Consider the following 17,236-nt stretch of genomic DNA (forward strand, 5'->3'; position numbering starts at 1 on the left):
ACAAATAAAAGACTAGACATTTTTATAGACTCAGAATAGTCGTTGCTTACATCATTTTTCTTAACTTTTTATTTATTTATTTATTTATTATTATACAGAATGCCTTTCTGTATAGTTGCCTTCATTTTGTTTTCTCCCTCCTTTCTGAAGGGCAAAGAAAAGATTGCAGATGCAAGAAGAAAAGAATTGGCAAAAGATACTAAAAGTGACCACCTGACAGTTGTAAATGCATTTGAGGTAAAAAAAAAAAAATGACTTGTCCTAGATTGTGTCAGTTCATTCAAGTGAAAAGTTGCTAATAGAAGAGGAACATACTCACTTTTTAAAATCTGTATTATTAATAAGTATCAGTATTAAACTGCTAAGTATTGAAAATTAGGTGAACATTCAAAAAAATTGAACGTGATTTTTCAGCTTTCTGATAGTTCATTAAATTTACCCTGTTGGGAAAAAAGTCTATTATTTGTGTTTTGATAACAAGAGAACAAGTGAACAGTTTATCTCAGAAATCTATTTGATGTTATTTGATACTGTTCATTTGTATCTTTCTGTTACTTTCATGAAAGATGGTCTCATTCTGTTCATTAATAAACTATATTTGGATTTAACATTTTGATAGAGTATCATAATCATGTATATTATTTAGAGAGACTGTTTTTCTTCCCAAAAGTCATGCTTATTTGAGGAAAAGATTTATCACCCATCTTTGCAAAATTTAAATGTAATTTGGTTTTTTAGAGATGACATCTTTTTACTGTAGTACTAGATACAGTTTTGTACTATATGTTATGGGAAAGTTCATATATTTTTTTCCTTTGAGTTCATCTAGTAATAACTTTTATTTTTCCTCATCTTCCCTTCTCTGAAAAACATATCTATATTTGCAAAGTGAAAAATATACAATAGCTTTAGAAAATTGTCCAACAGAGTGTTCTTTTTGTTTATTATATACTATATATGTTGACATTTTGTATAAAATACACAGTATATTACTATAGGACTTGTTTATATGAAGAAAGGTCTGGAAATTCATTGGTGGCTATCACTCAACTAGAATCATGGGGAGCTCATGGTTTTTGTTTTTGTGTTTTTTTTTTTATAAATTTCAAAATTCTTTGAATTTTTTAACAAAGAAAATGAAATATCAGAAGATTAAATTATTACCAAGGTAAAAACAAATCAGTAAGCATCTTTGCTTTGAGGAACAATACAGTTTTCTTTATTTCTTTGCCCCATAGGGCTGGGAAGAAGCTAGGCGACGTGGTTTCAGATACGAAAAAGACTACTGCTGGGAATATTTTTTGTCTTCAAATACATTGCAGGTAATGGTGAATATTTTGAAATGATTCCCAGATATGTTAGAGTATATATCTACCCGTTTTGTGTTTACATCTATAGCAAAATGTTAATTGTGTGAGTGTGCCATAGGAAGTTAAATTATTATACAATATAAAGGAATCTTTATTAAATAAATCAGCTGCAACAAAACAAGGTATAAAGCTAATAGCTAAGAAAAGGAACCAGATCCAAAATATAGCAGGAAAATGTGGTAAAGCTTGGCTCCTGGTCTGCCCCTACCTCTAATTGCTGTTTTGATGATTCAGCCTGAAAAGAATCTATTTTAAAAAGATCAAATACTGTCTTTTAACATATTAAATATCTGTACCTTAACTTTTGGGTAGTTTATCTTTAACTGTTTCGTGTTAGGAGAAAATACTTGACAGGAAGCATTTGTGAAACAGCAGATAATAAATAGGACAAATACACATCAGACTTAAGACTCTACAGTGAATTGAAGAAGTGTAAGAATAGGAATTCCTCACTTTGCCTTATTCACATACATTCCAGCTCTGGAGCATGAGCCCTGGTACTGGACATTTAACAAATCTACAAGGGGATAAAAGAATTGAGAATCTAAGGATGCCTGGGTTGCTCAGTTGGCTCAGGTCATGATTCCTGTTTCCTGGGATCGAGCCCCACATCAGGTTCCCTGCTCTGGCTTGTCTCCCCTACCCCCACCCCCAAGTAAATAAATAAAATCTTAAAAACAAGAAAAAAGAAAAAGAATCAAGAATCTAGCTTGTCTAGCAAACCTAATCAAAACTGTTCAAACATTAACAAAATGAAGAAATCAGAAAATTCTGAAAGTTATGACAAAGGGGGAAAAGATGGGATATACCTTACAACTCCTTCATAGTAAGGAACAATTTAAGAATATGGATTCAGTAAAACAAAGATAAGACCTAAGAAGACATCATGACCAAAAGAATCACAAGGAACAAAGTGGAAGTCCCTTTAAAGAAAGGCTCTGGATGACCAATTTTTAGGTTCAGCTGCAAAAGGAAAAATTTAAAGCAGTAAGTAAAAAGCTTGTAGACAAGACAGGACTGATCCATCATGAAGACAATAGATGTCTCTCCATAGGAAATTCAAGTGAAATTATGAATATCTATTCAGAGATATGTGCAAGAACATTCCCCTGAAATAAAAAAAAAAGCATGAACTACAGGTATGAGCAATGCTGAATCTAAGTGTTAAGAACATTATATCCAGTGAACATATTAATTCAACTATAAAGACAGAACAGGTATTCAAGAAAGCACTTGAAATACTACATCCATGAACTGTTCTTGAAAAACTCACACTGACAGTGAAATGCTGTCTATTAAGAGATAAATCAGAAAGAGTCTCAGGAATGGAGAGTACATGCTAAGTCAGTGAGTCATGTGCAGTGATATTGTTTACATACAGAAGAACGATTGCAAAACAGTATTGGAATTATAGGTACAAAATAGAATATAAAGGTTATTATCTTGAACAGTATAAAGTAATGATAATAAAAAACCAAGAGGTGGTCTAGAAAGTCAGTGTAAGAAAAATTAGGGAAGCTTAAGCCTCACAATTCATAAAAGGGGCATACAATTAAGTAAGACCAACTTTATGTTTCATAATGTCTAATTTTTTTTTAAAGGCTTTTATTTATTTATTTGAGATAGGACAAGAGTGAGAGAGAGAACACAAGCAGGCAGAGCAGCAGGCAGATGGAGAAGCACACTCCCTGCCAAGCAGAGAGCCTCATGTGGGGCTAGATCCCAGGACCCTGGGATCATGACCTAGCCGAAGGCAGAGGCTTAACCGCCTGAGCCACCCAGGCGCCCCATCATAATGTCTTATTTTAAGTTTGTAGGGATCCTTTATTACCTCATGGCTGTGAAAATTTAGGATTCATCAACTTATATTTCTATTTAACTTTCTTTCTAAATTGAAGTAAAATTACTCAACACCCCCAAAAAATTGAACTAAAATTAATTTTAATACTTTTATTAAAACAGCTTTTATACTGTTATCCCATTGTTAGGATAGCCTTTCTGTCCAATTCTTCTGTCAGTATACAGGGATAAGTGTCTACAGTATTATTTACCTAAGTTAATGGTTACTTTGACAGTACCAACTTTAGGGAAATTTCTTCATTTGTATTTTTCTGTATTACTTGTGTGCTTTATAATGAGCCATGCATCATTTGTATTAAATTATGATTCTTCAAAACAAAACAAAACAGACCTTAAAGCCTTCTTGCCAGTATGTAACAGCAATTAATTCTCAGTAGTAGAAATATGGGTGTTGGTTATTTTATTTAATTTTCTGAATTTTGTTTTCAAAATAAAGGATGGAGGATAACTTTCAGAATTATATTAGTGAATCTTTTTTGCAAAATGGAGGAGTACTTAAACGTCAGTGGTTATTCCCTATAGCAGGCAAACCTTATCTGTTAAAAAAGAAACTAGACACTAAACATTTTAGGCTTATAGGCCAAATGGTCTCTCACTTCTGCCTTTATAAGTGTAAAAGTGGCCATAGATAATAGATGAGGAAGCGTGACTGTTCCAAAAAAAAGAACTTCATTAACAAAAACAGGTTTTGGCAACCTCTGTTCTAAAAACATCACATTTTTGCCAGTGTTTTATAAATAAAGCATGGAAAACTTAACAGCTATCGATGAGTATATACTTTACAGCTCCTGTAAGCCCTTGTGAAAGGTATTCTAGTTCTGTTTGTTACCATTGCTCCCTAGATGCTGCATAACATGAAAGGACAGTTTGCTGAGCATCTTCTTGGAGCTGGATTTGTAAGCAGTAGAAATCCTAAAGATCCAAAATCTAATATAAATTCAGGTAAAGCAGAAAATACAGTGTAAAAATCAGCTTGCTGCCATTGTTTGTTATATCTGTATTTTACCTTTTTTTCCCCCCTCTGTCTTCCTACTCCCAATAGATAATGAGAAGATAATTAAAGCTGTCATCTGTGCTGGTTTATATCCCAAAGTTGCTAAAATCCGACTAAATTTGGGTAAAAAAAGGAAAATGTAAGCATTGAAGATGATTATGAATTACTTAATTCTCTCCTTAAGCTTTTGAAATCCTCTTAATGCAGAGTTTATATTGTAAACTTGTTCTTATTTATATTTGGACCGTATTCTTCTTTACTTTTAATCACTTAATGAAGGCAACTGTTTGACATGGGCATCACTTTCCCTCACAACACATATCTGGCATCAGCTATTATTCACAAAGAATGTTAATAAAATACAATACTAGAGTAAATATTAGGAAACTAAGCCAGTTATTAAAAATCAATGGTGGATGGATATTACTTAGAGAAGATTTTTTTAGGATTTCTTTTCCTCTAAGACACGTAATTTTGTGATTTACCTCTTTGATGAAAATTGTGGTGATCTCTCTTTTTTGAAAAATAAGGTATAACTTTTAAATATGTTTACAAATAATCAGCTTCAGTAGTAATTACAGACTGTAAGGCACATTTTTTGCATACCAAATGAGTTCATTCTAGTGAGGAAATGGAGAAACTAAAAGTCTGAAATGACTAGTAGTATGTGAATTAGTAACCACCCTTTTAAAAGGCACACTAGATTAGAGTCAGTTGTCATACATGAAAATAGTGGCTCAGTGGATTCACAAGTAAATGTATTAACTTGAGCACCATGTCCCAGGGAAGTAATTCCACGTGTGTTTTTAAAGCTATATTGTAAAGAACATAGATATCCATACCAGAGATTATTTGATAATATATTATAATGACATTTAAGATCATAGGCTTATAAAACTGTGTAGTAACAAAATAATTCTGACATTAAATGAAAAAATTTATAGATACCCTATGACTATAAAGATGACAGAGTACTAGATTTCAGGTAGACTATGTGCAGACATTGCTTTAGGGCAGCGTTTCTCAGTGGGGATGATTGCTTGCCAAGGGACATTTTATTTGGCTGTGTCTGGAGACATTTGTGGTAGTTACACCTGGGGCAGTACTATTAGCATCTAGTAGATAGAGGCCAGGGATGCTATTAAACCTTTAATATCCAGGACAGCACCCACAACAAAGATTACTCAGTCTACTATGTCAAAAACGCAGTTTGGGAAACCCTATTGAACATACAGAATTATGGGGTTACATGAGGTTTAATCATTATGGCTGGATTATCCTCATTTTAAGCGATCCAGGTACTTTTTTTGATAGCAGTATTTCGTCAGATTTCTTTTCCTATCTCTTACTGACTTTACAGGTAGCTTCACAGAGAGACTCTGAAATACATATTATGTATCTCTCTGCCATCCTAGGAAGAATTTACAGAAAAAAATGTAGCCCTGTTTGTATCGGTGCTCTATTTTGGTCTAGCCCAGGGTTCAGCAAATTTCAGCATGCTTGGCCAAAATGTCGTTTCTGTAAACTCTTACTGGAACGCAGCCACACCTATTTGTTTACATGTTGTCCATGTCCTTTCCTGCTACCTCAGCAGAGTTGTGAGGCTGTGACAGAACTCCGGAGCTTAAAATATTTCCTCTGTGGGGACGCCTGGGTGGCTCAGTTGGTTGGGCAGCTGCCTTCGGCTCAGGTCATGATCCCAGCATCCTGGGATCGAGTCCCACATCGGGCTCCTTGCTCAGCGGGGAGCCTGCTTCTCCCTCTGACTCTGTCTGCCACTCTGCCTGTGCTCCCTCTCTCCCTCTCTCTCTGACAAATAAAATCTTTAAAAAAAAAAAAAATATTTCCTCTGTGTTCCTGTGCAAAGAGTTCACCAGCCCCACTGCTGTAGTGATGTAGGACTCTAGAGTGGGATTTGTTAAATAGACTGTGGTGAGGAAAAATAATTTCTGATTTTATTCTGAATAATGACTCATGGCCGTGATTCTTGATTTTGGTTAAAAGCATTTATGAATTCCTAGAACCAGAGAAAAGATGCTCTTAAAAACAAATAGGAAGGATTACCAGCTTTTATGCTGTCATTTAACATAAATAATTACCGTTGACTGTTTAAAGATAAACTATCAAACATGTCCCTGCTGAATTATGTTAACTAAAAGCTCCTTCCAATTGAGATAAATTGTTTTGTTCTCAAATATAGATTTGTAAATTTATATTATAAAAATAATCTGGCCTCATCTGTGGAATTTTGGGATTGGTTTGGAATCTCCCAGAATTATTGTTGTTGTTGTTGTTGACAAACTGCATTTTAACTTTTTTAAAGGGTCAAAGTTTACACAAAAACTGATGGACTAGTTGCTATTCATCCTAAATCTGTTAATGTGGAGCAAACAGAATTTCACTACAACTGGCTTATCTATCATCTGAAGATGAGAACAAGTAGTGTAAGTGAATATTTAAAATAATTATGGATCTGAACATCAGTCTTGATCTATTTTTACTCTTATGTACTTTCCACAATTAAACATAAAATTAGTTCTGAAATATTTTTTTTCTGACATGAATTGTAAGTTCTTTAAGCAAATCTATACTTTTAATGTGCAGCCTGTCTGTCATGATGGATCTTTGTATTTTAATTAGTTTGGACAGCTAATTGATTCACGTAGTTTTCCTTCAGAGCCTGCTTTCAAGAAGTACTGGCATTTTAGGGTATATAGGAGTTTATACCATACAGAGAAGTTTGTGGACATGTCAGTATAGCTATAGGTACTGGTCTGGTCAGAACATTGAGGGAAATTCTGCTTATGTGTAGATAAAAATAATTTCAGGGTGCCTGAGTGGCTCAGTCGTTAAGCCTCTGCCTTCAGCTCAGGTCATCATCCCAGGGTCCTAGGATTGAGCCCCACATGGAACTCTCTGCTCAGCGGGAAACCTGCTTCTCCCTCTCCCACTCCCACACCTGCTTGTGTTCCCTCTCTCACTGTCTCTCTCTCTAATAAATAAATAAATAATCTTAAAAAAATAATAATTTCAGATACATTAGTGCTTTCATTTTGTCACTCAGAAAATATTTTGTTTAAAGTATAGTGCTATTGTTTGAATCGAAACAAAAATATAAAAACTCCTGTGTTCTCTGAATTAATGAAGACTGGCCAGTTGAAAATGGGTGTATCTTCAGTTGAAAATGGGTGTATCTTCAGGGCGCCTGGGTGGCTCAGTCGGTTAAGTGTCTGCCTTCAGCTTAAGGTCATGATCCCAGAATACCTGCTCAGCAAGGAGTCTGCTTTTCCCTCTTCCTCTGCCACTCCCCCTGCTTTTGCTCACTCCATCTCTCCCAGATAAATAAATAAAATCTTTTTTAAAATAAATAAATTAAAATAGTGTATCTTTAAAATCAGTTTCTGTAGTTGACACTAGCAGGATAATACCTAATTTAGAAGGAAAACATTAATAGATCAATACTGGTGGTAGTGAATTAATGTGGAAATGATCCTTTCAGACTAGTGAATGTATTAATTTGTTTTAATTCTCATTACAGATTTACTTATATGACTGCACAGAAGTTTCCCCATATTGTCTCTTATTCTTTGGAGGTGATATTTCCATCCAGAAGGATAATGATCAGGAAACTATTGCTGTAGATGAATGGATTGTCTTTCAGTCTCCAGCAAGAATTGCCCATCTTGTTAAGGTGACTGACTTTACATGATTATCTGAATCTACATGGGAGTTAGCACGTGGTCTTAATGTTTTTGTACCAACTGTTATGTATGTTATATTAAACATTTCTTGCTCTATTTCAGCAGAGCAAACAGTGTTGACAAATTTATGCATAGTTTTTCCAGACTGTTGTTTCAGGTACTTAAGAATCAGCCATTCTAAATGGCTCAATGATTGAAGTTTGAATTTTTTAACTTTACTTTAGTTGGGTACTCATAACCATACTTTAGTTAGTTGTTCACTAAATATTTCAGTTTTTTATATAATAGCTTATGAAATGTGCTTGTAACAGCTAAAGTTACTCTTATGTATTAAATAGTTTAATAGTATATCTGCCTTTGTTGAACATATGTGATTTTTTCCAACCATAGGAATTAAGAAAGGAGCTAGATATCCTTCTGCAAGAGAAGATCGAAAGTCCTCATCCTGTAGATTGGAAAGACACTAAATCCAGAGACTGTGCTGTACTGTCAGCTATCATAGACTTGATCAAAACACAGGAAAAAGCAAGTCCCAGGAACTTACCGCCACGATTCCAGGATGGATATTACAGCTGACAACTTTTCTGTGGTGGTCTGAAAATTTGACAGCCATTTTCCATCACAGTTTAATTTTTGGCTAGATGCCAAACCATGGACATGAATAATTTCCATATGTAAAGTAGAAACCTTTAGTGGATAGTAAAGACGTAATGTGCATGATTTAACAATGTTATCTGTAGCTATTATAAATGTACCATAAAAAGCAATCTGTTCTCTGATCATATATTCTGTTGTGGCATGGCCACACTTTGGGAGGACTATTCTGCTCTATATTGAGTTGTACCACTTGACAAATTCCTTTGTTCTGTTATGAGAAGTTAATCTTTCTGCCTGTAGTGATTGAGTATGGAAACCAGGAAAAAGAATGGCAAGAAGCAGTGTCAAGAATTTGAACACAACCATATTTTTAAAGGAAACTTCTCGCAGAATTAAATTAATTTGTTGTAATAAAGCCCAGTATTTAATAAAATGTACAGTGTATAAATCTCAGCTAAATTTTGGCTTGGTTTCTACATCTCTCTCTTTGGCTTATTTGGTTTTTTTAAATCTTTTTAGAATATATTTGTACCCCTTTTACATTAGCATAATGTAGCAATTGAGAAAGTGAATCTAGACTTGGTCACTTAAGTTCAGACTTCAGCTGTGACTTACCAGTCCCTTGGGCAAGGTACTTACTGGTTTTTCTGTTTTTTATTTATCTGTAAAATACAGGTAACAATTGTGATGATTAAATATGTTGATACATGTAAAGTGCATAGCCTAGTGTCTGACACATAGAATGTACTCATTAAATTTTAGTTTTTGTTTGTCCCTGAATTTTATTTTTTTAATAACAATCTATGATGTTACACTCATTTCCATGTTCTCAGTCCTGTTTTACCCTCTCAGACAATGGAAGCTCGTGTGATTTTAGGGCTAGTGAGTGATAGGCTAGTGTTTTCAGCGGACTGATAAATATCGTTAGTTGCTATCCCAGCAGCCATTTGGCCCTCCCCATTTGCTTGATTGTTCAAGGGTTTCCCCTCTGTGTAGCCTGGTGTCCAGGGATATTGGACTCTTCCCCAAGGGTAGATCGGATTGTTCTAAGCCAATCGTATATGGTCTTACTCTTCTTACAAGTAACATGAGCCATCAGCGTATGAATCTGTGTTGTCAATTGTAACTGACGAGATCTGCAAGGGGACACCTGAGAAAGATTTTCTTCACTAGTAGACTTGGAGGAGTTTTCTCCTTTGGACATTGTCTTGTCTGAATCTGGCACTACTGTAGCCATTTTAGCATTGCAGAGGATAACGTTGGTTCAGTGGGAAGATGTAATTCACCAGAGTCCATGATAATGCTGGTGAGCTGCTGTATTACCCAGTTTGAGACCTGCCCTGCACGTGGACTTATTTTGATAAAATAAACCCTCCTTTATTGAGTTAGCCACTTTTGGGTAGTGTATTTCATTTAACTTGGCAGAAAGCATATTAACTGAAATACATAGTCTGCATCAGTGTTTGCTGAGGCCTGTTTCTACCATTTCTTTTGTGATCTAAGTTTGACCCACATATATGACAAAAGGTGTAAGAGTAGTAGTCGTGAACATACTGCAAAAGAAATGTAGGAGGAACATCTGCTGCATCCTTAAAAACACACATTTTCTTGTGCCTTCCAATAAATGCAGAGAAACCAAAGGAAGAGTATCAAACAGTGATTGGGATTTATTGATAGTGCTGTGATCTGTGTAGCACCACTGGTTCAGGTACTGCTCCTATTTCTGTGAATGTATGTCAGCCTCTTGTTGCCTTCTAAAAGGTTTTGAATGTACTGTGTGTCCTAAGTCCATTCTTTCGGCTAGTCTCCCAAAAGTGATCTCTTAACTGAATTCTTTTTTTTTTTTTTAAATATTTATTTTATTTGACAGAGAGGTCACAAGTAGGCAGAGAGGCAGGCAGAGAGAGAGGGAGAAACAGGCTCCCCACTGAGCAGAGAGCCCGATGCGGGGCTCGATGCCAGGACCCTGATATCATGACCTGAGCTGAAGGCAGAGGCTTAAACCACTGAGCCACCCAGGCGCCCCTTAACTGAATTCTTGTATTGAGTCATATCATGGTATTGTGGTCTTGTTCCTAAACTTAAGATGACCATTAGGGTCTGTTTGTAAGTATGTTTATGTTTGTGTCTGTGTTTTCTTGCCTTTACTCTCCGGTTTAAATTCACAGTAGGCCAAACTGGTCTTGGAAGATAGCATTTAAAGAATCTGTTAAAAAAAGGGAGGGAGGATTATTAGTTCATTTGTTCCATGTTCCCAAACCAGTATTTAATTTCCATAAGAATGAGGAACTTGTGCTGAAGAATTGTTTAAGTATCTAGATGAGCTATTGAAAGAGGTTAAAGCAGTCACTGTCACCCCGTCACCCCCAATTTCTGTCTCCTGTACAGCTGATCAGGATGGAAATCTTGATTGAAGGTGCTATTTGTGTTGTTTCTTTTGTTTACAGAATAGTGTATTACTGAGTGGAAAATTTATTCCAGTCTAAGAACTATGTTTTTTAGCAGTTTTAAGGAGTAAGACATTAAAAAGAAAAATCTATTTGCCTCGCCAGTCTTAGTGATACCTAGACTAACTCTTAAAAAAAAACCCTGAAGCAGAAACTAAGGGGGGGGGGGGGGGCCACTGAATAATCTTTTAGCAAGTGTCTTTGAAAAGGGAGTACATATATTGCTTCCTCATTCATTTACCTGAGCAAAAGCAATACATTTATACCTATTACAACAAGTAATTTTCCGTTCTTAATGTAGTTGTGAAACAAAGTCCACCCTGAAAGGTAGAGATTATTGAAAAGCTTTAGAAGGAATTTTAGTATCCCCCTTACCCAAAGTAAATAGTAAATTTCTTTCCACTCTTCGCTGAGTTTGTATTTTTTAAGTAATTGTCAGGATCATGTGGTATAATATGCTAATTATTTTTAAATGACATTTTTATTCTGGTTTTTAAACAATATACCCTCATTGTAGAATATTTGGGAATTGAACAAAGAAAAGCATGCTAACCACTGTTATATTTTGATGTATTTCCATGCTTTTTTTTAAGCTTCAAGGTATTATTTTATATATAATAAAATTTGCCAATTTAAGTGTATAATTCAGTGAATTTTGTCACATGTATAAAGTCCTGTAATTGCTACCATCAGTCTTGATCTAGAACATTCCCATCACCTGAATTCCCCTTGTTCCCCTTTGCAACCAATCCCCTGCTTCTACTTCTACCCATTGGCAACCATAGATCTGCTTTTTGTCATTTGTTTTGCCTTTTCTAGAATTTCCAATAAATGGAAAATCACATTTAGTCTTTTGTCTCTATTTTCTTTTACTTAACACTTCTGAGGTATTCGTGTTGTTGCATGTATCAGTAGGTAGTTGCTTTTATATCATTTAGTTGTATTGCCTTGTATAGTTATACCACAGTTTGTTTATTCATTGACTAACTGATGGACCTTTGAGTTAGTTTCACTTTTTTTATTAAATGCAGCTGCTATGAATGTGTGTATGAGAGACTGTGTAAAGTTTTTCATTTCTTTTGGGGAAATACCCACGATTAAGATCATTATATCAGGTGGTGAGCGTGTTTAACTTTCTAAGAGACTGCCAAACTGATTTCAAGCACAGTGGGTGTGCTGTTTTACACTCCTGCCACCAATAAAGGAGGTTTCAGGTCCTTTCCAGGACTTCAAACTTTTAGTTATTAATTTGGTGTTTTTTAATATTGGCCTTCAGTGAGTGTGGAGTCATAGATCATTGTGGTTTTAATTTGTATTTACTTCTATAATGATATAAACATCTGTAGTTTCCTTTTTGTGGTGTAAGTAATTCTGGCCTCATAAAATGAGTTGGGAAGTATCAGTCCTCTTCAAATTCTAGATGAGGTGTATAGAATTGGTGTTAATTCCTTAAATGTTTGGAAGAATTCTGTGAAACCATTTACACCTGGACATTTAATTTTCAAAAGTTTTTAGACAAATTCAATCTCTTTATTAGTTATGGGATTATTTAGAGCTTTCATAGTTTGTGGTTTTCCTTGAATTGGCCCATTTTGTCGAAGTTGTTGAATTTAGGAGTCTCAAGTTATTTAAATATCTCCTTATCCTTTTAATGTCTAAGGAATCTAATGATAGCCTCTTTCATTCTTTTTTTTTTTTTTTTTAATTTATTTGACAGAGACAGCGTATAAATAGGGGGAACAGCAGGCAGAGGGAGAGAAAAAAGCAGGCTCTCCCCACTGAGCAGGGAGCCCGATGCTGGACTCAATCCCAGGACCCCTGGGATCATGACCTGAGCCTGAAGGCAGCCGCTTAACCAACTGAGCGACTGAGGCGCCCTGCCTCTCTTTCATTGTTGACACTAGTAATTAGTCTTTTTATTTAGTCTTGCTAAAAGGTGTATCAGTTGTATTCATCTTTTCAAAGAACCCATTTTTGAGTTTTTTTTAAAGATTTAAGTAATCTGCACACCCAACCTGGGGCTCAAACCCAGAACCCCAAGACCAAGAATCTCACGCTCCAGCCACTGAGCCAGCCAGACGCCCCTAGTTGAATTGTTTTCTAATCGTTGAGAGTTGAGTTCTTTATATATTTTGGATGCCAACCTTTGTTTTGCAAGATTTCCTCCTGTTCTATGGATTGTCTTTTCATTCTTCTGTCTTTCACAGCACAGATATTTTTAATTTTAACAAAGTTCAATTTATCATTTTCTTTTTCTTTCATATACATTGCTTTTGGTGTTGTCAGAAAAGTCATTACCAAACCCAAGGTCACCTAGATTTTGTGTTACCTTCCAGGAGTTTTATAGCTTTATATTTTTATATTTAGGTCTAAGTTTTCAAGTAAGTGGTTATTTTTGTTACTGATTTTTAACCTAAATGTAGTCCTAGAAATCTGTGTAATTTCAGTCCTTTAAAATCTGTTGAAACTTGCTGTATGACCCAGGAAATGGTCAAATGTTTTAATATTGTGTGTTCTTGAACATACATGTTTAAATTGTTGCAATTTCCTGTATATGCCTATTAAGTTAAATTGTTGTTCAGGTCTTCCACACTTTCCTTGATTTTTATCTATTATACTTTTATGTAGCAAATGAGAGTTTGCTCTGATGTTGGATTGATTTATTCTATTTTTCCCAAATTTTGTTTTATATCTATTGAGACCATATTCTTGGGAGGAATATATGGAATCGTTATGTCTTGTTGGTTCAATAAAAATAAACCTTCCATCATTATCTAAAGCTCTCTCTATCCCTGGTCATACTTTTTTATCTTCAAGACTATTTTGTCAAATATTGACAATAGCTCTATGTATTGAATATAATGATGTTCTGCCCAGATCCTCCCTCAGGACTGAAGGACGATTCCCTTAGCTGCTACAAGTGCTGTCACATGATGGCCTTCACCTATCAGCCCTCTGCAGGAATTGTCCTCAGCTGGAAAGAGCCACTTTACCCAAGGCCATTTCCTCTCGCTGGGGACAGCCTGCATCCGGTGGCCAGTCAGAGCAGGTTACAAAGGTCCCCTTGCCAATGCTCCTCTCTCCTCTCTCCTGTGGAACTGCAACTGAATCTTTGCATTCTGTCTCTGTTCTACACACTTCCTTGTGGGCACTTCTTCCAGCCTCTTTTCCAGTTCACCAGCTATCTTATCTGTTCAGCCTGGTTCTAGAATTCCTGGTGTTGTTTTGGTTTTTGGTTTTCCTCTGTTGCTTAGAGTTGTTAATACTAGATTGCATTTTATTTTTTTTAAGACTTTATTTATTTGACAGACAGAGATCACAAGTAGGCGGAGAGGCAGACAGTGGGGGTGGGGAGCAGGCTCCCTGCTCAGCAGGGAGCCTGAAGCGGGGCTCAATCCCAGGACCCAGAGATCATGACCTGAGCCAAAGGCAGAGGTTCTAACCCACCGAGCCATCCAGGCACCCTGTATTATATTGCATTTTAAAGTTTGGCTTTTTTTCTCTAAAAGTGGTAGTAGTAATTGTTTGATGTATCTAATGATTTCAGTATCTCGTCCCTGTAAGTATCTGTTTCTTCTGTATCATGGATGGCTGTATCGTGGATGGCTATGTCTCAAAGTGTTTGCTAATTTGCTGAACCTCTTGAGAATTTGTTTTTGGAAATAAGAGAACTAAGATAATGCTAGCTTCCTTCACAATAAGGTTTAACTAACTTTTGTCTGGTCCTTAGTGTGCAAGAAGCTCAGGGAGCAAAGCTTGAGGTCCTCCAAGTTCATATCCTCACTCCAAAGTAAGCCCTTTGGGAATTAAGTGAGCACCTGAGGCACTGAGCTCTGCCCTGCAGTATTTTACGCTCATGTCCCCTCAGGCAGCTCTGTCTCTGCTGCTTTCTAAAGCCCAGGGAGAGTGTAGCGGCAAAGGGGAATGTATCTTGCTAGTTCCAGAGAAGGTACATCTCCTTCCTTTTCCATCATCAACTTGAGTAAAACTCCAACAAAGAAGGCTTTGATTGGTGTTTCCAACCTCATGGCTGTATTTTCATAAATACAAGATAAAAGGAAACTAAGTATCTAGCATTTTAAGGTTTATAGTAGCATTAAGGGCAGAACTTAAAAGATGATCCCCATTATCGCCGTGCCACCCGCCGGGCCCTGTGTCACACCTGTGATTATGTTACATTGCACAGTAAAGGAATTTTGTGTAACTAAGATCACAAATCAGTTGATTTTGAATTAATCGTAAGGGTGATTATCCTGTAGGCCTAATGTAATTACATGAATTCCTTAAAAGCAGAGTTTTCTCTAGCTGGTAGTATAAGATGATGTCAAATTCCAAGTGTGAGAATGAGAAAGATTCAACATGCCATGGGTGCCTTGAAGATGAAGGAACCCATGGCGAGAAATATGAACAGGTTCAAGAAGCTGGGAACATCCCACACTCCTGGCAGCCAACAACAAAGCAGGGACCTGGTCCCACAACCACACGGAACTGAATTCTGCCAACAACAGGTGTGAGCCCGAAAGAAGGTAAGAGCAAGTTCTGGCTGAGCAAGCAGCCTGCTAGCACTTTGGTGTCAGCCTTATGAGACCGAAACTCTTAAGATTTTGTTTATTTATTTGACAGAGATCACAAGTACGCAGAGAGGCAGGCAGAGAGAGAGAGGGAAGCAGGCTCCCTGCTGAGCAGAGAGCCCGATGCGGGGCTCGATCCCAGGACCCTGGGATTATGACCTGAGCTGAAGGCAGAGGCTTAACCCATTGAGTCACCCAGGTGCCCCGAGACCGAAACTCTTAAGCAGAGAACCCACCGTGCCATGTTGGCCTTCTTACCATGGAACTGTGAGATAATAAATAGATGTTGGTTTCAGCCATTAAGTTTGTGCTCATTGTTGCAGTAAAAGAAAACTAACACAGGAGTCAGTCTTTTCTTTGCCTTCCACCAAGCTTCACAAGGTGGTGAAATTTCACAAGCACAAAAGTTCAGATACTAGGTTGCCAAAATAAGAGCTAGCAGTTACGGAACCACCAACTACTTAAGATAAGCTATTCTGTTGTGCAGTTTTGTGGAAACTAGAAGAAACATCAGGGCTCAGCTCTTAAAAATGCTCCAGCCTTGTAAGGCAACTGATGACAACATGTACCTGACAAGATCAGTGCCCTTTTATGTCAGCTGCAGATAACCTTCTGAGTAGAACTCCTGAGTGGACCAAAAATTTAGCAAATTATATAAATGAATACACGCTATAGTGAATTAAAGCACACAAATACCCAAGAACAAGTATATACAAAATCTTTATAAATTCACTTACTTCACCAAAAGTATACAAGCAGTATCGATTCGTTGGGACAAAAATGAGTGTTTGTTCTCCCCAGGTCACTGAATGAAGTCATTGTACAGTTCTGAAAAGTTATTCGTAGAAACTGAACTAGGTTGGAAAACAGTACTGTCCTATGAAAATGACAATTCATGGTGGAAATGAAACTGGGTATGTTACACACCCGCTGTATAACAACACGACCCAGTAACAGTACTAACCCACTTGCTGGATGAGGCTTTGATTTATAAAACGCCTGTTTATTTCCAAGACTGTTTAACATCTCTACTTATAAATTAATTCATAGGATTCATATGGTTGCTTTTTAGCTTCAAATGGATATTAGCAAAAATAACAAAATGATCCCTTTGCAAGCAAAACATTTGCCTTCCTAAATGCAAACATCACATGAGATTAGCGTACAATTTCTTAACCTCTCCTCTAAAAGGTCTGTGACCCGAAAGAGGAGATCGACTCCTTGTTATACCAACCTGGAGAAATCTGCTGTGTCCACTGCTCTTACTTCATTGACTGGTCCAGACCTCAAGGCCCTCAGGGGATTGCCTGTCTCTGACACCCAGAAATGTCTGCATAAGTCAAGGAGACCGATCAGGGACAAGAAGGCCCCGGGTGCACTGGACTGGCTCACAGCTGAGCTGGCAGGACAGGGTGTGTGAGGCAAGCACACATAGCTCCCACCCTGAGCTTCTGCTTTGCCCACTTCGCTCATGATTCGGGTACCTGGTTGGCGGGCAGTGGGTGGAATGTGTCACAGATCTGAGTTCTTGAATAATGCACCCTTTGCCAGGGTTTATCGCTCCGTTGAAGAAAATGAAATGAAGAGGAACCTAGCTGCCAGTAAAAACCGCCTTGCCCCTCCATCTTCCAAACCCTCATTCGCTCTCTATGAAATGAACTATTAAAATCCTCTCTCCTTGCACTAGCAGGAGAGG

The 17,236-nt window shown here is 36.9% G+C and overlaps 1 protein-coding gene across 1 annotated transcript in view; it reads left to right on the plus strand.

Moving 5' to 3' along the window:
* The window catches only part of DHX36 (DEAH-box helicase 36), a 53,808-nt gene extending 41,991 nt beyond the window's left edge, over nt 1-11,817 (plus strand). Inside the window, exons 19-25 of the mRNA XM_046001954.1 lie at nt 151-237; nt 1,239-1,322; nt 4,073-4,172; nt 4,273-4,363; nt 6,548-6,668; nt 7,763-7,915; nt 8,316-11,817. Coding sequence (XP_045857910.1) covers nt 151-237; nt 1,239-1,322; nt 4,073-4,172; nt 4,273-4,363; nt 6,548-6,668; nt 7,763-7,915; nt 8,316-8,501 — 822 coding nt within the window. The 3' untranslated portion in view covers nt 8,502-11,817. The remainder of the gene's footprint in view (nt 1-150; nt 238-1,238; nt 1,323-4,072; nt 4,173-4,272; nt 4,364-6,547; nt 6,669-7,762; nt 7,916-8,315) is intronic.
* Nucleotides 11,818-17,236: the final 5,419 nt, after the last annotated feature.

The sequence above is a fragment of the Meles meles genome, chromosome 4 (genome assembly GCF_922984935.1).
Source record: "Meles meles chromosome 4, mMelMel3.1 paternal haplotype, whole genome shotgun sequence".
NCBI lineage: Eukaryota > Metazoa > Chordata > Mammalia > Carnivora > Mustelidae > Meles > Meles meles.